Raw genomic sequence first — 21,865 nt, 5'->3', positions numbered from 1 at the left:
GAGCTGAAGAAGTGGCTGGGAGGGGACAGCACTTCCAAAGTAACAAAAAGCTTCGAGACGATGTTGAGACTAGTTTCAGTTCTTCGGCATAACATTTTGTGGAGAGGGCGTCAGAAAATTGGTTTGCAGGTACAGCAGGTGCCTCAGTCTTTACGGTGATCGTCAAAAAGTAACTGCAGGCGTACATAGCTTTAGTACTCCTGCCTCCATTTCTTAACATTCACCAGCCTGTCTGAATCTCTTCCCCAATGAAGGAACTATTACTCCTGGAACACAGGATAGTTTTTTGCTTTTTAATGCTTTAAATAATGAAATACTGCTCAGTTAAGGTTTTGCACGCACAGCACAGTGTGTTTCAGGGAACCATTACCATAGCAGCTAACAGAACGGGCTGTCAGAAATTGTGGCAAGTATGGGGGGGTTCTTGGGGGCCCTCCCCCAGAAAATTTTAAAAATTAGAATTCCGATTCAGGCCTCTGACCGCTACATTCCAGTCACTGTCTGACTCTATATAAAGAGGATTTTCAAGGAATAAAAACAATTATAAATAAAAAAAATCATCTGAAGAGGAAAAAGCTAAAAATTAGTTTAGTAAATATCAAGGGTACTTCAGAAACATTTCTGTAATTTTCAGATACTGCAAAAGCAATATACACTCAACATAACTAAAACAATACTTATGATCTTATTTTGCACTTATTTAACAGTGTCTGTGCATGCATGCACGCATGATGCATGTATAAAGAAATGACATTGTAAAATAAGTATTAAAGCCTAGACAGGCAAAATGACAGTAATCACATTGAACACACAGTCTGATTCTTTCTATTGTGGGAATTTGAGTAATGTTGCAAGCGTGAGGGGATGCAGACAGTGTGGTATGTGTATATTTAGACCAGTTTGTGGAGTGTGCACGGGCATACCAAGTGGTTATTGTGACCACACGCAATAGGCGGGAAATACGGGGTCGAGTCCTGGCCTGGCAAAAACTTTCCTGTGTCACCAACAGGCAGTACATGTATACCTAAAACAGCTGATGACAAAGAATTAACATTGAGTAAATCCATTCTTATATATGCTGTTTTTATGGATTCTGAAGAGACAAATAAAACAACTGAACACAGATGATATCACAAACTTACAAAACATACCATGAGTGTATAATAATTTAATCCTCGCACAATTAAAAAAAAAGTTTGAGAGAGACAGCCATTGCTATAATAGTGCCAGGGTGGTGCGTATTGTTAAATACAGATAAATAGGTGCACCGCGCATATTGCGATGTCACCTGGACAGAAAAATCGCAACAGCTTATGGGCAAATGCCTCAAACCTCGTGACGTTGCTTGCTTCAAAAGCAATTTTATTCCTCTTCTTTAAACACATGTTGAACAAGAAAATTTTTGTTATCGCTTAGCATAACCTGTCTTAAAAACCTGTGGATTCGTTTGGATTTGCTGCCTACTAAGGAATGAAATAATTACAGTGTATAAAACATTTCAGTGGCACATGGTTAGTGAAATGTAAACAGTGTCTTCTCCGATTTTTCTGGAATATCACTTCTCGTAACTCTGTAGTGACATTCGTACTTCTGTAACAATTACGGACAATCTGTTGATATTTGGCAACTGTGCATTACCATTGTAGAGTGAAATAAATCCCTGAAATCTGGTGTAACTGGTGCAGAACTGGCTAGAAATCCTGTCTCCTCAGAACTCTGTAATATTTTTCAGAAAATTTTCCTGTCGGTGCCATATATCTGGCCCTCATCTGAGGAACATAACATGAGCCTGCCTGATGAGTTTCTACATCCTTTGGGAAAACCTTTTCCTTTACTGTATCCAAAATTAGTGGCAGGAGCTAAATTAGGCTATAGTGTCCACCACATCTCGGCATATACGTGCTGGGAATGTTGCAGGATATACAGAGCCTGTGTATATAAGCCACTCCGTTTATCACAGTTTTCTCCTGTCTTACGGCTGTACGAAGTTCACTTGCTCACTGTTTGTAGTACGTGTCGATAGATATTATTCGTTCACATCCGTACGGCAGTGTACTCACGGTATTTGTATTTGCGAACAGCTGACAACGGAGACGACTCCGACGACCGTGGGTGGCGGCAACGCGAGCGAGACGCTGGGCCCGAGCAGCCAGACGGCGGTGCCCGCCGACTCCTGCCACAGGTGAGGCGTGCGGCGGAGGGCGCGTGCGGACTCGCTGTCGGACGGCACGGTGTTCGAGAACATCGGTCGTGCTGAACTAGACTCTGTTTTCTGCTGTGACATCTTGAAAGTTGTGGATCGAGGTGGTCAGTCAGAAGGAATATGTCTCGACTTGCTGTAGTGTTTCCTTCCCTCGGGGTTCTGCTGTGAAAATACAAATTAGTAAATCTGATTGGGTTATGAATTTTGATGGAATAAGTTACGGATAAGGCGGACTTCGTATTATTGATTGAGATAGTGCTGTAATTTGACCGTGAATGGCAGACTGGTTCCGGAACACTACAAAAAAAGGACTGTAAGGGAATAGCATCAGAAATAAGTTGAAATTTACCTTATAATTCTGTCAGAAACGTAGTATCTATTATAATATAGTCTTCGTGGCTGCATCTGGAATACTTCTTGACTTTCTTGTAGGATGTCCTTTATTCATTGTTCGCCGGTCGTCTTGTTCTCCGTCTGATGAAAATTTCTTGAAGTTCTCACTGTCTGGATTAATTTATAAATTTGGCGATAACCGTTGCGAATCACTACTGAAATAACTTGAAGACGCCGTGTGTTCGTTTCGTAATATAGTTTTAATTTCCACTTAAAATCATTCTTTAACATCAATGCCGAAAAATACACGTCTTAAACGTATGAAGACAAGATAACAAGAGAGTAATCAACTAGTTGTTAAAACAAGCACCTACGCAAAAGTAAAAAAAAAAGGATCAAAATTACTTACAAAAATCTGTCGCTGGTGCAGCGCTCTTCTGCATGCGCGATCTTGAATCACATCTTTGCTCTGGTGGAGGCACGGTAGTCAAAGTACCGTTACATTGCAAACGGCTCTCGGCTCAGCCCGGTGCCGATAGTTCCGAGGAGCGTACAATAAGTAATGTGACCTTCTTTTTTTTTTTTTTTTTTTTTTTTTCCTTCAACCAATTTCAGTTGAAAGAATGTTAAACTGGTTGTAGGACATCGTGGAATGTTCCCACTCAATCACCGATAGGTTTTGAGAAGTTCCGATAGGTGGCGCCGAAATGCTGCCTGTAACGGAGGCGCGTTCCGAGCGGCAACCTGCGATCGGGGTTCTTTTGGCAGAAAACGGAGTGTGTCGCACATATTCGTGCCCACCGGGTTCGTCGCTGTCCCACCTTCCGATCTCCACCTGTCCGGCCCGACGGAGGATGCACTCTTTGAGACGTAGTGTGTGGGCGGCAGGGAGGTTATCGGTGCAGCGATATGTCGGCTATGACGTCGACCGGTAGAGTCGTACCGCGCGGGCACACGTGGCTATCGAATCAGATGGAGATTATGTTGAAAAATGACATTTGTAGCTGTAAGATTGGGAAATAATGTGGTGTATTGGAATTCTGAATAAATCTGACTTGCTTTCAGAAAAAGGTGTTTGATCGCTTATTGAATGCCCCTCGTATTAATGAAGGTGTGATTATGCAGGATGTCAAAGGAGCAACGGTCAGTGTTCAGGGATATGACTGGAAGCATTTGAAGGAAAGGGCTTCATATGGAGATATTCTCCATTCCGAACGGTTTCTGAGATGGATCACATTTAATATGCATTGTAACTTATTTTCTTCAGTACATTGTCAGTTTTACGCAACAATTAGTAAACATTACGACACGCTTTTTCAATGCACATTACATTTCAGAGGTTGTGCAGTTCACAATTAATGTTCAGGTGTTCCACTGTCAACTTCACCATTTCCGCACTCTCGGTAGAACGTGTCGGGTCACTTGTCCGGGTGCCTCTCCATTTTCCCTAATCGGGGCAGCAGTGTCCACAATGTAACTCGACAGTTCTTATGTACGCCTCAGACTTCATCTGGTACTATGTACAAAATTCTAATGGTGAGAAATGTGGTGATCCAGGTGACCAATTAATCGTAGTACTATATGGCAAAATATCCAACGATTAGAGTAAGTGTAACTGAGATGTCGATTCACACGTCTGATAAAATGTGGAGCTGCTCTGTCGTGCCAGAAGTACGTTGCAGTCCACGTGGCCAAAGGAACGTCATCAAAATGTACGACAAACGAATTTTCCAAAAAATGCGAGTAATTCTGACCCACCACTCACTCTCATAAAATGTATATGTTGACATGTTTCTAATTGTATGCAGCAAACGTTGATCGAAAAACTGGTTTCTACTGCAGCGTGTGGATTTCCCTGCAACCCTCAACAGTTATTGCATACGTTATTACCTCCATTCCGTGTAAATGTGCCTTCGTCAGTGAACACTATTAATGGAAGCGAGTGACGGTTGTAATTTGACAGGCGACAAAATTTGAGTTGCGGGACTTCGTCACCGAAGTGGAGATTGTGGACACGTGTTCAAGTTTTTGCATGTAGTGCTCAACATCGACATTGTCGTAGCACGTAGATATGCGTAGAGTCGCCGTGTGCCAGAAGTGGGACTACGCTGCACGTTTCAGCAGTGTGTAGCTGTAGGTTGTCAAACTACACGTTCGGAAGAAAAATGGGAACTGTAAAGAATTGTAGTGTTTAATAAAAAGAAAAAGAGAAGAAAATAAAAGAAAAAAAAGGTTGAAAATAGTGGGAAGGAATGGTGAATGAAAACGGGGTTTTAAAATCGTAAATGACCATGAAAAAGGGAAAGAATGAAATGCAAATCGGACTTCGTGATTCGGAAAAGCTATTGTTGGGGTGGTCCTTGTGCCGCTTCTGAGCAAAAGTCAAACTAATTTCCACTACAAAAATTATTGAAAAATAAACAGAGAATAACAAAATGTTAACATATCTTCTTTTGGGCAGCGTCCAGGTCTTCAAAAATCTCCTTCAATTCTGCGTGAAAAGTCTGCTCCGAAATCTTGCAATAAGTTTCATTGTCCAGGAATTCCTAATGTATACAAAACCATCTTGATATTAAATGCAATTTATTTTAGTTGCTTCTCTCCATCCTCCGAATTTCATAACTTCCACAATGTCTACACATTAATAAGTTTTTTCGTCTTAATCAGATCACGTCTGCATTAAGCTTCCGCTCTCAAGAGACAATAAAGAAACGGATAGAAAAACAAAAAAGAGTTAAAATTTTAGTATTTTCTCTGCCGTCGAGCGCTCACACCGCTGCAACAGTGTAATTTTTGTCTGAGGGAACGAGTGTAGCGCGGCGAAATTCAAAGTCCCAGTCCCGCTACAGAATACCTGTTTTGTAAAAAAAAGAATGCTGAAAACTGGTAAACACTCTACAGTCAGGAATTCGACGTGCCTGAAAGCTCAGACAGTATTCTGAGATGGCAGCAGCAGGAGCACTACTGTCGCAGAAGCAGTGAACGTACACCGTATCTGCATATTCATTGCTGCTGTAAATGTGTGCTATTTTAGTCATTTGGAATAGGGCAAATTTCCTGACGAAGTTTCTCCCTTCAAATTGGTATTCCCATCGTATTCCCGGACACTGACTACTTGTCTCAGAACGCCTCGTATTGGACAGGCTCGTTCATGGATTTTCTCGAGCAACTGACAGTGGACAAAAATCTGTTTTACAGCCACGGGGCCACTAGTGGGAAATAACAGAGTTACGAAGCTCGTATTTCTTTTAAGCGCCGGAAACTCCGGGTCGGAATATCGACAGTATTACGAAAACGTCAGCCTACTACTCGGCATACTGCTCCTTCCCCGAAGCCCCATCCTGCCGCTGCCGGGCAGTCCAGATTCGCCTCGCCTTGCCCGTGCCCGCTGCCCCTCCCCCTTCCCTGCCGTGCTCTGTATTATCGCTCCCATCCTCCATCTACATCTACATCCATAGTCCGCAAGCCACCTGACGGTGTGTGGCGGAGGGTACCTTGAGTACCTCTATCGGTTCTCCCTTCTATTCCAGTCTCATTGTTCGTGGAAAGAAGGATTGTCGGTATGTCTCTGTGTGGGCTCTAATCTCTCTCATTTTATCTTCACGGTCTCTTTGCGAGACATACGTAGGAGGGAGCAATATACTGCTCGACTCCTCGGTGAAGGTATGTTCTCGAAACTTCGACAAAAGCCCGTACCGAGCTACTGAGCGTCTCTCCTGCAGAGTCTTCCACTGGAGTTTATCCATCATCTCCGTAACGCTTTCGCGATTACTAAATGATCCTGTAACGAAGCGCGCTGCTCTCCGTTGGATCTTCTCCATCTCTTCTATCAACCCTATCTGGTACGGATCCCACACTACTGAGCAGTATTCGAGCAGTGGGCGAACAAGCGTACTTTCACCTACTTCCTTTGTTCACGGATTGCATTTCCGTAGGATTCTTCCAATGAATCTCAACCTGGCATCTACTTTACCGACGATCAACTTTATATGATCATTCCATTTTAAATCACTCCTAATGCCTACTCCCAGATAATTTATGGAATTAACTGCTTCCAGTTGCTGACCTGCTATATTGTAGCTAAATGATAAGGGATCTTTCTTTCTGTGTATTCACAGCACATTACACTTGTCTACATTGAGATTCAATTGCCATTCCCTGCACCGTGTGTCAATTCGTTGCAGATTCGCCTGCATTTCAGTACAATTTTCCACTGTTACAACCCCTCGATATACCACAGTGTCATCTGCAAAAAGCCTCAGTGAACTTCCGATGTCATCCACAAGGTTATTTATGTATGTTGTGAATAGCAACGGTCCTACGACACACCCTGCACCACACCTGAAATCACTCTTACTTCGGAAGACTTCTCTCCATTGCGAATGACGTGCTGCGTCCTGTTATCTAGGAACTCCTCAATCCAATCACACAATTGGTCTGATAGTCCATATGCTCGTACTTTGTTCATTAAACGACTGTGGGGAACTGTATCGAACGCCTTGCGGAAGTCGAGAAACATGGCATCTACCTGGGAACCCGTGTCTATGGCCCTCTGAGTCTCGTGGACGAATAGCGCGAGCTGGGTTTCACACCATCATCTTTTTCGAAACCCGTGCTGATTCCTTCAGAGTAGATTTCTAGTCTCCAGAAAAGTCATTATACTCGAACATAATACGTGTTCCAAAATTCTACAACTGATCGACGTTAGAGATATAGGTCTATAGTTCTGCACATCTGTTCGACGTCCCTTCTTAAAAACGGGGATGACCTGTGCCCTTTTCCAATCCTTTGGAACGCTACGCTCTTCTAGAGACCTACGGTACACAGCTGCAAGAAGAGGGGCAAGTTCCTTCTCGTACTCTGTGTAAAATCGAACTGGTATCCCATCAGGTCCAGTGGCCTTTCGTCTTTTGAGCGATTTTAATTGTTTCTCTATCCCTCTGTCGTCTATTTCGATATCTACCATTTTGTCATCTGTACAGCAATCTAGAGAAGGAATTACAGTACAGTCTTCCTCTGTGAAACAGCTTTGGAAAAAGACATTTAGTACTTCGGCCTTTAGTCTGTCATCCTCTGTTTCAGTACCATTTAGGTCACAGATTGCCAGGATATTTTGTTTTGATCCACCTACCGCTTTGACATAAGACCAAAATTTCTTAGGATTTTCTGCCAAGTCAGTACGTAGAACTTTACTTTCGAATTCATTGAACGCCCCTCGCATAGCCTTCCTCACACTACATTTCACTTCGCATAATTTTTGTTTGTCTGCAAGGCTTTGGCTATATTTATGTTTGCTGTGAAGTTCGACACATCTATGTTTCAGAGTGGCCGCAGGTAGTGGTCGTGTGTGTGTGTGTGTGTGTGTGTGTGTGAGAGAGAGAGAGAGAGAGAGAGAGAGAGAGAGAGAGAGGGGTTATAATACTATTGGCTACTACTAAATTAGCAACACACCAGTAGTGTTAATTCTGTGAAACGATGTTAATTTGTCTGTTATCATGGTTGTAATTGTTAAGGTATCGGACACTTTTTGTTTCTCTAAAAACTTCTACTGAACGGAAGCAGTAGCAGGACAAACAGGAATCGCGTCAGTCTTTCAGTCTTCTGTTGGTATATATATATATATATATATATATATATATATATATATATATATAATGTGACTTACCAAACAAAAGCGCTGGCAGGTCGATAGACACACAAACATACACACAAAATTCAAGCTTTTGCAACCAACGGTTGCTTCGTCAGGAAAGAGGGAAGGAGAGGGAGAGGCGAAAGGATGTGGGTTTTAAGGGAGAGGGTAAGGAGTCATTCCAGTCCCGGGAGCAGAAAGACTTACCTTAAGGGGAGAAAAGGACAGGTATACACTCGCACACACGCACATATCCATCCACATATACTCAGACACAAGCAGACATTTGTAAAGGCAAAAAGTTTGGGCAGAGATGTCAGTCGAGGCGGAAGTAAAGAGGCAAAGATGTTGTCGAAAGACAGGTGAGGTATGAGCGGCGGCAAATTGAAATTAGCGGAGATTGAGGCCTGGCGGGTAACGGGAAGAGAGGATATACTGAAGGACAAGTTCCCATCTCCGGAGTTCTGGCAGGTTGGTGTTAGTGGGAAGTATCCAGATAACCCGGATGGTGTAACACTGTGCCGAGGTGTGCTGGCCGTGCACCGAGGCATGTTTAGCCACAGGATGATCCTCATTACCGACAAACACTGTCTGCCTATGTCCGTTCATACGAATGGACAGTTTGTTGCTGGTCATTCCCACATAGAAGGCTTCACAGTGTAGGCAGGTGAGTTGGTAAATCACGTGGGTGCTTTCACACGTGGCTCTGCCTTTGATCGTGTACACCTTCCGGGTTACAGGACTGGAGTAGGTGGTGGTGGGAAGGTGCACGGGACAGGTTTTACACCGGGGGCGGTTACAAGGGTAGGAGCCATAGGGTAGGGAAGGTGGTTTGGGGATTTCATAGGGACGAACTAAGAGGTTACGAAGGTTAGGTGGACGGCGGAAAGACACTCTTGGTGGAGTGGGGAGGATTTCGTGAAGGATGGATCTCATTTCAGGGCAGGATTTGAGGAAGTTGTATCCCTGCTGGAGAGCCACATTAAGAGTCTGATCCAGTCCCGGAAAGTATCCTGTCACAAGTGGGGCACTTTTGTGGTTCTTCTGTGGGAGGTTCTGGGTTTGGGGGATGAGGAAGTGGCTCTGGTTATTTGCTTCTGTACCAGGTCGGGAGGGTAGTTGCGGGATGCGAAAGCTGTTTTCAGATTGTCGGTGTAATGGTTCAGGGATTCCGGACTGGAGCAGATTCGTTTGCCACGAAGACCTAGGCTGTAGGGAAGGGACTGTTTGATGGGAATGGGTGGCAGCTGTCATAATGGAGGTACTGTTGCTTGTTGGTGGGTTTGATGTGGACGGACGTGTGAAGCTGGCCATTGGACAGGTGGAGGTCAACGTCGAAGAAAGTGGCATGGGATTTGGAGTAGGACCAGGTGAATCTGATGGAACCAAAGGAGTTGAGGTTGGAGAGGAAATTCTGGAGTTCTTTTTCACTGTGAGTCCATATCATGAAGATGTCATCAATAAATCTGTACCAAACTTTGGGTTGGCAGGCTTGGGTAACCGAGAAGGCTTCCTCTAAGCGACCCATGAATAGGTTGTACGAGGGGGCCATCCTGGTACCCACGGCTGTTCCCTTTAATTGTTGGTATGTCTGGCCTTCGGAAGTGAAGAAGTTGTGGGTCAGGATGAAGCTGGCTAAGGTAATGAGGAAAGAGATTTTAGGTAGGGTGGCAGGTGATCGGCATGAAAGGAAGCGCTCCAATGCAGTGAGGCCCTGGATGTGCAGGATATTTGTGTATAAGGAAGTGGCATCAATGGTTACAAGGATGGTTTCTGGGGGTAACAGATTGGGTAAGGATTCCAGGCATTCGAGAAAGTGTTTGGTGTCTTTGATGAAGGATGGGAGACTGGATGTAATGGGTTGAAGGTGTTGATCTACGTAGGCAGAGATACGTTCTGTGGGGGCTTGGTAACCAGCTACGATGGGGCAGCCGGGATGATTGGGTTTGTGAATTTTAGGAAGAAGGTAGAAGGTAGGGGTGCGGGGTGTCGGTGGGGTCAGGAAGTTGATGGAGTCAGGTGAAAGGTTTTGTAGGGGGCCTAAGGTTCTGAGGATTCCTTGAAGCTCTGCCTGGACATCAGGAATGGATTACCTTGGCAAACTTTGTATGTAGTGTTGTCTGAAAGCTGACGCAGTCCCTCAGCCACATACTCCCGACAATCAAGTACCACGGTCGTGGAACCCTTGTCCGCCGGAAGAATGACGATGGATCGGTCAGCCTTCAGATCGCGGATAGCCTGGGCTTCAGCAGTGGTGATATTGGGAGTAGGATTTAGGTTTTTTAAGAAGGATTGAGAGGCAAGGCTGGAAGTGAGAAATTCCTGGAAGGTTTGGAGAGGGTGATTTTGAGGAATAGGAGGTGGGTCCCGCAGTGACGGAGGACAGAACTGTTCCAGGCAGGGTTCAATTTAGATAGTGTCTTGGGGAGTTGGATCATTAGGAGTAGGATTAGGATCATTTTTCTTCGTGGCAAAGTGATATTTCCAGCAGAGAGTACGAGTGCAGGACAGTAAATCTTTGACGAGGGCTGTTTGGTTGAATCTGGGAGTAGGGCTGTAGGTGAGGCCTTTGGATAGGACAGAGATTTCGGATTGGGAGAGAGGTTTGGAGGAAAGGTTAACTACTGAATTGGGGTGTTGTGGTTCCAGATTGTGTTGATTGGAATTTTGAGGTTTTGGGGGGAGTGGAGCTGAAAGTGGGAGATTGAGTAGATGGGGGAGACTGGGTTTGTGTGCAATGAGAGGAGGTTGAGGTTTGCTGGAAAGGTTGTGAAGGGTGAGTGAGTTGCCTTTCCAGAGGTGGGAAACCAGGAGATTGGATAGTTTTTTAAGGTGGAGGGTTGCATGCTGTTCTAATTTGCGGTTGGCCTTTAGGAGGATGCTCTGAACAGCCAGCGTGGATGTGGGAGAGGAAAGATTGAGGACTTTGATTGGGATATGAGGACTTTTATTAAGGATAGGAGTTGACGGGTGTGTTCATTGGCTGAGTCGGTGTGTAGGTGAAGGCTTAGGCAGGTGAGGGCTATGGATTGTGCAGTTTGGAACTGGTATAGGGACTGATGGAATGAAGGATTACAGCCAGAGATGGGAACTTTAAGTGTGAGGCCTTTGGGGGTAATGCCAAATGTCAGACAAGCCTGAGTAAATAAAATATGGGAGTGTAATCTGGCTAGGGTGAAGGCATGTTTGCGGAGGGAATGTAAATAAAACTTAATGGGGTCGTTGTGGGGGTGTTGTGAGGGTGACATGGTATTAGAAGGTGGAAAGTGTAACATGAGGTTGAAATGAAAATGAAAATATATAGGGAGAGATAAAGGTGTGAAAAAAGTCGAAAAAGTGTTGGTTTGAGATGAGCTATGTTGATCCTGTGCTGAACTTAGGTTGGTGAACAACGATGGGTACAAAGGTTAGGTAGTTGTGTTGCCTCCAAAACACTTTGAAGGGTGGAGAAGTGTAGGAAAATTTCGATAAAAACTGCGTGTAAATGTATTCAAAGGACTGGTTATGTGCCGGCAGATTATGAAAATGAGGCAACAATTGTCTGACGAAGAAATAATAACGTATAAACGGGAATGGAAATAAAACGAAAGCTGTTGGAAATAGCTGAAATTGTTGATTAATGGGTGAAAGGAACTGAAGCTGTGAAATAGTATTCACGAGGTTACACGAAATGTTTGTAAACTGGGAACAGTGGATTTTATAGCAGTGGTAATGTTGAAAGCGTTAAAAATTTTTAGGTTATGGTTTGGAAGTAAATTACGTATTATTGAGTATATTTATGCAGGATAAAATGTATGGTAGATTACGGAAAAAAGGGAAGATGAACACAAAGTGAAACTACTTGTACAAACAAAAAGAGAAAGTAAGATGACAGAAAAGATTTCGAATTGTAACAGTGACAATAACAAACGTAATTGTTGGGTTCAAATTAATGATATAAATAAAATAGAAAGAAACATTCCACATGGGAAAAATATATTAAAAACAAAGATTCCATGACTTACCAAACGGGAAAGCACTGGTAGAGAGACACAATAAAAAAACACACAAACACACACACAAAATTTCAAGCTTTCACAACCCACGGTTGCTTCATCAGGAAAGAGGAAGGAGAGGGAAAGATGAAAGGATGTGGGTTTTAAGGGAGAGGGTAAGGAGTCATTCCAATCCCGGGAGCGGAAAGACTTACCTTAGGGGGGAAAAAAGGTCATGCGAATGTACAGTTTGTTATATATATATATATATATATATATATATATATATATATATATATCTGCCCAAACTCTTTGCCTTTACAAATGTCTGCTTGTGTCTGTGTATATGAGGATGGATATGTGTGTGTGTGCGAGTGTATACCTGTCCTTTTTTCCCCCTAAGGTAAGTCTTTCCGCTCCCGGGATTGGAATGACTCCTTACCCTCTCCCTTAAAACCCAAATCCTTTTGTCTTTCCCTCTCCTTCCCTCTTTCCTGACGAGGCAACCGTTGGTTGCGAAAGCTAGATTTTGTGTGTATGTTTGTGTTTGTTTGTGTGTCTATCGACCTGCCAGCGCTTTTGTTTGGTAAGTCTCTATATATATATATATATATATATATATATATATATATATATATATATATATATATATATGACCGTGCAGCTTCTCTAGAATAAATGATAATTAATTGAAACCCTCAGCTGCTGACAGTTGTCGATATACCTTGACAGGGACAGCTGAAAATGTGTGCCCCGACCAGGAGTCGAACCCGGGTTCTCCTGCTTACGTGGCAGAAACACTATCCATCTGAGCCACCAAGGACACAGATGAATATCGTGACTGCAGCGAGTTACCCCTTGCGGAGGATTTAGTGAAGCGGAGGGTATTTGCGGTGTGGGCGTTTCAAAAGATGGCAGAAGGTGACGATTGGTTGCGTAACGTGTTGTGGACCGACGAAGCTCATTTCACGCTCCGAGGGTCTGTCAATGCACACAACTGCATAATTTGGGCTACCGAAAGTCCTAGAACTGTTGTGGAAGCTGCATTGCACGATGAGAAAGTCACGGTATGGGTTGGATTTACCACATCTACCGTTATCAGGCCTTTTTTCTTCGAGCAAATGCGTGATTCTGGTTTTGTAACTGCTACCGTGCGTGACGGGTGAGATTTACGCCGATATGTTTCAGAATCGCATCATCCCCAGCCTGGCTGATAAACACCTGCTGGAATGTACGATATTTATGCATGATGGCCCTCCACCCCATATTGCTAGATGCGTGAAAGATCTCTTGTGCGCGTCGTTTGGTGACGATCGCGTGCTCAGCCGCCACTTTCATCGTGCTCGGCCTCCCAGGTCCCCAGACCTCAGTCCGTGCGATTATTGGCTTTGGGGTTACCTGAAGTCGCAAGTGTATCGTGATCGACCGGCATCTCTAGGAATGCTGAAAGACAACATCCGACGCCAATGTCTCACCATAACTCCGGACATGCTTTACAGTGCTGTTCACAGCATTATTCCTCGACTACAGCTACTGTTGAGGAATGATGGTGGACATAATGAGCATTTCCTGTAAAGAACATCATCTTTGCTTTGTTTTACTTTGTTATGCTAATTATTGCTATTGTGATCAGATGAAGCGCCATATGTCGGACATTTTTTGAACTTTTGTATTTCTTTGGTTCTAGTAAAACCCCATGTCATTCCAATCATGTGTGTCAATTTGTACCTCTCTATCTACATTATTCCGTGATTTATTCAGTTTTCCAGTTTATACTGATTTTAATCACCCGGTATGCACTGATATGAAATTTCATGGCAGACTGAAACTGTGTGGCGGATTGAGATTCAAACTAGGGGCCTTTGCTTTTTACAGGCAAGTGTTCTGCCAACTGAACTACCCAAGCATGACTCACAACCCGTACTCACAGCTCCTCATCTCCTGTGTGTGCACATCACACACATTTTTAATCTGCCAGGAAGTTTGACATGTAAGCTAATTACAGCACATAATATTCCTTAGCAGACAAGCTGTATCCATTAAGTTCAGCTTTCATGATTAAAAGTGCATTTTTTGTGTAACTTCAAACCAATGTTGCACCACATGCGTACAGCTGGGAAGAAATAATTACAAGTATGAAGTGAATGTACTTATCTTTCTGCGTGTTGATAGTTCATGGATTATCTTAACTAAGCACCTGAACCACTGAATAATATCTGAGCACACAGAAAACATGACTGACTTAAACTGCAGTAGGCATGTTTCGTGTCTGTCTGTAACCTAGTTGTTCGCACCGCATTTTTGGCAACTTAATGGTACAAAAGAATAGTATTTGTTACTTAAATTAATATTTTTTAACTTAATGTAAAATTTATATTCGGTGTTTCTATAATTTGAAAGTTTCTTTTGTAGACAATATTTTTGAAAGAATTAGTTTTTCAATAGAATAGTCATTCTTACGTCAGTAGACCATAGTGTTCCCATTAAAGTATGTGATGAGTAATTTAAATAACTTTTGTCTTTGCAGAAATCTTACGTAAATCTCTATTTTGCTTATGCTGTCATTTAAAATGAGATGACAAAGCTTTATTGCTGTATGTTATACAATGTGATGCTTGCAACAATAACACAAAAGGTCTCCTTCTGTTAGATAAAACCCATACTGAATGAAGTGATTACCTGTATTGCGTCATGCATAAAATAGACCAGAGACTAGGAGAAGTTACTTCATTAACGTAATTTTGCCTGTCCCTCGATACATTTGAGGAGGCACTTATTTTTCCTGACGTGTAGTACTGTGTTAACTATCCTCTGCCGTGTGCTTCACATTGGTTTGCAGAGTATAAATGTAGATGTAGATAATGCACCAGTATTCGTCTTTCATTGTGCAGGAAGAGTGGCACAGTGTGTCCAAACCTGTGCTGTGAACAACTGGATGGAGTAAATCAATGTTTAATTGAAAAGCACCCAGCAGTTGTCAACAGGAGGGATACTATTCTGCAACACAATAGTTCAAAATGGCAGTGTGTGACATGAACTTTGAGAAAAAAAAATTAATGAATTCGGGTGTGATCACCCGATACCACATTTTTGGTTTTCCATTTGTTGCGATGGCTACAACATTTCCTGAGAGTCAAAAATTAGAACATTTGGATGGTGTCCCAAAAATTGATTTTTATAGATCTGGCATTTAAATTTGTGCACTATATGGAAAAAGGTTATTGGGAATGAGGACAATTACAGTGTCAATTAAAAATAAAAAAATTGTTAAAAATTTCTGTTTTAATTTACCATATACACACAAATAATTGGTGGATATTTTTTCCCGAATTTAAGGATGAGAAACTGGGTGCACAGATTTTTTGTCGTAAGTTTAGTACTGCTGTGCTTCCGACAATAAATCCCGTCGTACTATGTTGCGGCCTCAATCTGTGACGTGTCAGTAGCAGGTTAGAAATGAAGCATTAACTGCATAGTAACTTGTCAATTATGGCTACAAGTTCTCGTTATCACCCGTACGCGGCTAAAGAAAAACTAAAATTTACTGAAGATGCAGAGAACATCAGAAACATGGCAGCTGGAAGAAAGTATCGTGTGAGCGAGGGTCGTACTCGCAACTGGCAACAAAACAAACTGTGGCTTTGAGAAATAAACGGTAATCGCCAAACATTTCACGGCCGACAGGCGTAGTGACCGGACCTCGAAAAAGTCTCGGCGATTATATAGAGGAGAAGCGACAGTACGGATCTGGAGAAATGTGCCAACTCTGAACAACAGCTTTAGCCAAAGAACTAGGCACAGACAGTTTCAAAGCTAGCCCGGGGGCAGTCTGTCGAGTGTTTTCAGTTGAAACGGAAGTGTCTTCCAGAGGAAAACTACCATCGCTCAATGGCTTACGGGCAGTTAGGAGGAAAAAGTAGTGTATATTCACGGATACGTGATAAATTTGTGCCGTGAACATTCCTACGTTCTATTGCAAATCTGTAATGCGCATCGAAAGGGGAATCCGGTGTCACGATAACAAACTGGTGGCAGTGAGAAGCATATGTGTACAGTGTCGTGTGTAACGGGCGATAGGTCAAAGCTGCAACCTTACACGATATTTAAGAGGAAAACTACTCCAGAAATATCAGTGAACGGCATGTCGACGAGAGCAAATCCTGAAAAGTGGACAGACAGTGAACTCGCGGTTGACCGGCCGGTGCTCGTTTTGCAGTGTCTCCTTGTGTGTTGCTGAATTTATATAACGTGACAGTCGTGGACAACTCCTGTGGACATACACCAGGAAGGTGTGTGACAAAGTGAGGAAAAGGGAAAACTGATTCAGTCATTGTTCTTGAAGAGGCCGGACATCCATCCTGCAAGCACCAGATGGGCATGCATGAAAATCGGGCATTCAAAGCTGTGCTTAAACAGCAATACACGCAACGAGTGACACACACACACACACACACACACACACACACACACACACAGAGCACAAAAACAAATTAAAGCCAACTCCGCATTATTCAGTCACACCAATTATTTGTGTATATACGGTAATGTAGAAAAACAACATTACGTTCTGGTCACCTTAATATTATAAGTCTGATTTTCGTGAAGCTTTGAAACCCCCAGCAGCTATGTAACCGGGTTGGTGTGTTTCCGTTTCCCAGGTTTGGTGCCGTCAGCGGGAAGAACGTAGTACTGCGGTCCGGCGGCACAGTCGCCACCCGACTGCGCGGCTACTCGCACGCCCTGGTGTTTTCTTCCGACCCCCTAGAACCCGACGAAACATTCGAGGTAAGTTTCTTCTAAAATTTACGAGCGCCGTTCGGTTGCTGTGAATATAAATTATTATGTTAGAGACAATCCGTGTATATTGAGCTATCTGACAGAATCTTCTCTCACTTTTTAACACAGTCTCCATTTTCTCGAACAAATTTTTTCCCACCACTTAATAAGTTGTAAAATTCCACCACAGTAGAAGTTACGACGACGACGAACGAATCGTCACCGATGCGAATGACCGGTGGCCAATGCTAAATAGAAATGTACAATTCCTCTTTGCATATACAGCAGGTTTGTCAGTGAAGTTGATAAGTATCTGGCTGCGCGCTCTGGGTCTACGGTGACTAAAACAATTAGAAGTCTTCGGTAAAAAGTAATATATTGTACTTGACTGTCGGTACAGGAGTCTTCGTAGTCAGGAGGAATATAATTACAAACAGAGAGTTACAGAGGCATCAAATAGGCCGTACTTAACTGAGCATCTTGTTACAGGTTGCTTCCTATCAGCTGAACGCTATACTACTTTCCTATTCGACGTCCCGAGCCCACACATGCAACTTGTCGCGAGCCGCAGTGCGGCGCTAGTCTCGACTCGCGGGTCCGGCGATACTAGTACGGACCGTGGTCGATAACTGCGACCCCTAAAGAGTGTGGTATCGAACGTCTGTACCGCATTCCTCCCCCGCAAATACGGCTTATGACTGCCGGGTGGAGGGCCGCACACTGACGTAGTTAAGGAGGTGGGGAGTCCGGCTGCAGACGAGGCGTGCCCACCCGCACCCTGCCGTTCGGACCGAGGGGAGGCAGGAAATGCCTGGAAACTACTCCAGGGTGCGACAGTTGGTCCTGTCACGGTCGCCAGTTGATGTGGTTAATAAAAAAGAAAAGAAAAGAAAAGGCTGAAAATGTGGGAAGAAATGGTGAATAAAAAGGGGGTTTTAAAATCGTTAATGACCTTGAAAAAGGGAAAGAATGAAATGCAAATCAGACTCCGTATTACAGAAAAGCTATCGGACTTCGTGATTCGGAAAAGCTATTGTCGGGGTGGTCCTTGTGGCGTTTCTGAGCAAAAGTCAAACCAATTTCCACTACAAAAATTATTTGAAAGAGAACAGAGAATAACAAAATGTAGTTAACAGGGGGAAATGGTGTAGATAAGAGTTCATTCATTACCGTGTTAATATGTCTTCTTTCGTGCGGTGTTCAGGTCTTGTTCTCCAACAATCTCCTGCTTCATTTCTGCATGAAAAAGTGCAGTAAATTTCATCCTCCAGGAATTACTATGTATACAAATTAAAACATCTTGATCTTGAATGCAATATATTTTACGGCTGCTTCCATCCTCCAGATTTCATACAAGCTTCCACAATACTATATGTCTGCACACGAATAAGTTTTTACATCTGAATCGTACCAAGATTAGTGAATAAGTTAAATTAAGCTTTCGCTCACAAGTGACAATAGCGGGTAGAAAACAAAAAGAGTTAAAATTTTAGTACCTTCATTTTCTTACATATTTTCTCTGCCGTCGAGCGCTCATGCAGCTGCGACGGTATAATTTATATATGAGGGAACGAGTGTAGCGCGGCGAATTAAAAGTCCCGCTACATTTTTATTGTGCCTATCGCGACTCGGCATCTCCGCTGTATGGTGAGTAGCAACTTTCCTTCTCTGGTATTACTACTAGTTGTTTCTTTTCCTGTTCCACTCACAAATAGAGCGAGGGAGAAGTGACTGACTGTGTGCCTCCGCATAAGCCCTAATTTCTCGTATCTCATCTTCGTAGTCCTTACACGCAATGTACGTCGACAGCAGTAGAATTGTTCGGCAGCCAGCTTCAAATGGCAGGTCTCTAAATTTTCTCAATAGTGTTTCTCGAAAGGAACATCGCCTTCACTCTGGAAATTCCCATTGGAGTGCCCGAAGCATTGCTGTAAGACTTACGTGTTGTTTTCCTTTGTCATATCATTTTAATCATATCAGCTTCTTAATGTGCTCTAATATTTCTTCCTATCATTTTTTTTCCATTTGAAATATTTGTTTGTGTGATTTTAATCAATCTTGTGTAGTAATTTTGATTTAATTGCTTTCGCTGTATCATCCTATTTTTTCATCCGTTTTATTGCAGTCATTGTTTCTATTCCTCATTTTCCTTTAATTTTGTTGTGCTTATAATACCTTATTTTGTTTAAATCTTCATCTCCCGTATTGGAATTTAGGTTATGTTTTTAATGTTTGTATGATGATAACCTCCAAAAAAAAAAAAAAAAAGAAAAGGATGTCTTGTAATGGAAAATACAATTTTGACATTACTGGACAGTCAGTATAAACAGATTATTTTGTCTTTTTTTTTTACCAGTAAATCTGCATCTTCAGATATTTAAATATTATAATAAATAAGTATAATTAAATTCGCATTCCCAAAAATTCCTAGTGTAGAAAGGATGGTATAAAGAAAAAATGAGAACAAATGAAAAAATTCATACAGTTTTTAAAATGTGACAAAGGAATAGAAATAAAAAGCTACATTTATACCAGTTCATTGAATAAAAATAATGATCGATGTCATTTTGATAAATATTTAGTGGTAAAAAAATTTAAGGCACCTGATGAGATTTGAACCCTTGACTGTGGAGACATTACCCTAACCATTACTCCATGCAACCAGTCTACATAATCCTTCTCTTTTAGCACTATAGAGTCTCGCATAAATTTCCCAACTTTTTTCTGTCGATTACTCACAAAAGAGAACTCACCAGGTTGAATGGCTGCTGGGTGTGATACCTGAGATCTTAACAGACGTCATCGTATAAGTGGTTTCAAAAATATCGGACTGACGGCTGGGGCCTCTCCTTGTAAGAAGAATATATATGGAGGAGCAGCATGTGCTTCTCAAATCAGTTCAAAAATATACCTCACTTTTTCAAAATTAGTAGTGCAGCCTGTCTTCAACTGAGTGGCAACTAAAATATTGGACCACAGCTCTTCCGATACAAATAACTTCTGCTTGCCCTCTCCTGATTCGGCACAGCCTGCCAGCCTGCCTACAGAAACTCAGAATAAGATGCAGCTCCATTCACAAAAACGTGCACCGCATTGGCTGCCAAATGACAAGCCGACTGCCTCAGTACACTGCTTCCTCGTAACTGCCAGTTTCCAGCAGACTCTTTCCTTCCTTCCAGTTCAATGCACCCTCATTGCACCACCAGACCCTAGTCATTCACTGGCAGATATATCCACTCCAAAGGTCACCAGTGAAACGTAAATACCTCCCACGTAACAGGGGTATCGAAATAGACAGGCGAGTGGTCAGAAAATATGACAGAGATGTTCCCAGTAACTATGTGCAAAAATATGTAATCAAAAAGAAAGGAAGGCTGTCCAGTTTGTGGAAAAAAAGACAGGCCACACCCATCTACAAGAAGGGCAGTGAAAGTGATCCACAGAACTACCATCCAGTATCCTCGACATTAATTTGTTGTAGGGTCTTGGAACATATCCTGAGCTCGAACGTAACGAGACAACTCGAACAGAAAGACCTCCTCAGTGCCAACAGGCACAGATCCCGAAATCGTCTATCGTGTGAAACCCGACTTCTGCTTTTCTCGCATGACGTACTGAAAGCTTTGGATCGAGGCAGTATTTCTTTATTTCTGAAAAGCATTTGACTCTGTACTACACCTACACTTAACTGTCAAAAGTACGATCTTGTGGGGGTACCGAGTGAAATTTGTGGCTGGATTGAGGACTTTTTCGTAGGGGGGATGCAGCGTGTTATCTTGGACGGAGAGTCATCATTAGATGTAGAAGTAACTTCAGGTGTGCCCCAGGGAAATATTGTTGGGACTCGTGCTATTCGTGTTGTACGTTAATGACCTTACAGACAATATTAATAGTAACCTCACGTTGGTTTGCAGAGGTGCACTTATCTGTGAAATAGTGCAGTCTGAAAGAAGGTGCAGGAGTTTTTAGTCTGATTTTGATAAGATTTCAAACTGGTGCAAAGAGTGGCAACTTGCTTTAAATGTTCAGAAATGTAAAATTGTGCACTTAAGAAAATGGAAAAATGTTGCATGGTATGACTATAATATCAATGAGTCGCAGTTGGAATTGGCCAACTCGGTGGAATAGTGTAGAAGTACGATCAGTTTATAAAGGAGATTGCTTACAAGTGACTCGTGCGATCCATCCTACGATAGTTCTCAAACGTATGGGGCCCGTACCGAATAGGACTAATAGGGGATATCGAATGTATACAGAGAAGGGCAACAGGAATGGTCCCAGATTTGTTTGACCCGTGGAAGAGTTTCACAGCGATACTAAAGGAACTGAACTGTAAGACTCCTGAAGATAGATGCAGATTATCCCCACAAAGTCTATTAACTAACTGTTAAGAACTCGCTTCAAATGGTATACCATAATCCGCTACGTACACTGTGTGATCAAACATATCTGGACACCTGGCTTGAAAATGACTTAAAAGTACGTGGCGTCCTCCATGAGTAATTCTGGAATTGAATACGGTGTTGGCTCACCGTTAGCCTCGATGACAGCTCCCACTCTCGCAGGCATACATACGGTCGGGTATTGGAAGGTTTCTTGGGGAATGGCAGTCCATTCGTCACAGAGTGCTGCTCTGAGGAGAGAGATCGATGTCAGTCGGTGAGGCCTGGCACGAAGTCAGCGTTCCAAAATATTCCAAAGATGTTGTGTAGGATTCAGGTCAGGACTCTGTGCAGGCCAGTGCATTACAGGGATGTTATTGTCGTGTAACCACTCCACCACAGGCCAAGCGTTACGAATAGGTACTCAGTCGTGTTGAAAGATGCATTCGCCATCTCAGATTTGCTCTTAAACAGTGTGAAGCAAGAAGGTGCTTAAAACATCAATCTAGGCCTAAGATGTGATAGTGCCATGGAAAACAGCTAGGGGTGCAAGCCCCCTCCATGA

The 21,865-nt window shown here is 42.8% G+C and overlaps 1 protein-coding gene across 1 annotated transcript in view; it reads left to right on the top strand.

The window, feature by feature from the left end:
• Positions 1-21,865, top strand: part of LOC126108819 (neuralized-like protein 4) — a 339,970-nt gene that overhangs the window by 175,698 nt on the left and 142,407 nt on the right. Inside the window, exons 17-18 of the mRNA XM_049914183.1 lie at positions 2,082-2,182; positions 16,801-16,927. Of these exons, the coding sequence (XP_049770140.1) occupies positions 2,082-2,182; positions 16,801-16,927 (228 nt within the window). The remainder of the gene's footprint in view (positions 1-2,081; positions 2,183-16,800; positions 16,928-21,865) is intronic.

This window comes from Schistocerca cancellata, chromosome 11 (genome assembly GCF_023864275.1).
Source record: "Schistocerca cancellata isolate TAMUIC-IGC-003103 chromosome 11, iqSchCanc2.1, whole genome shotgun sequence".
Classification (NCBI taxonomy): Eukaryota; Metazoa; Arthropoda; class Insecta; order Orthoptera; family Acrididae; genus Schistocerca; species Schistocerca cancellata.
The sequence above is the reverse complement of the archived record's forward strand: the minus strand, read 5'-3'. Positions and strand labels throughout refer to the sequence as shown.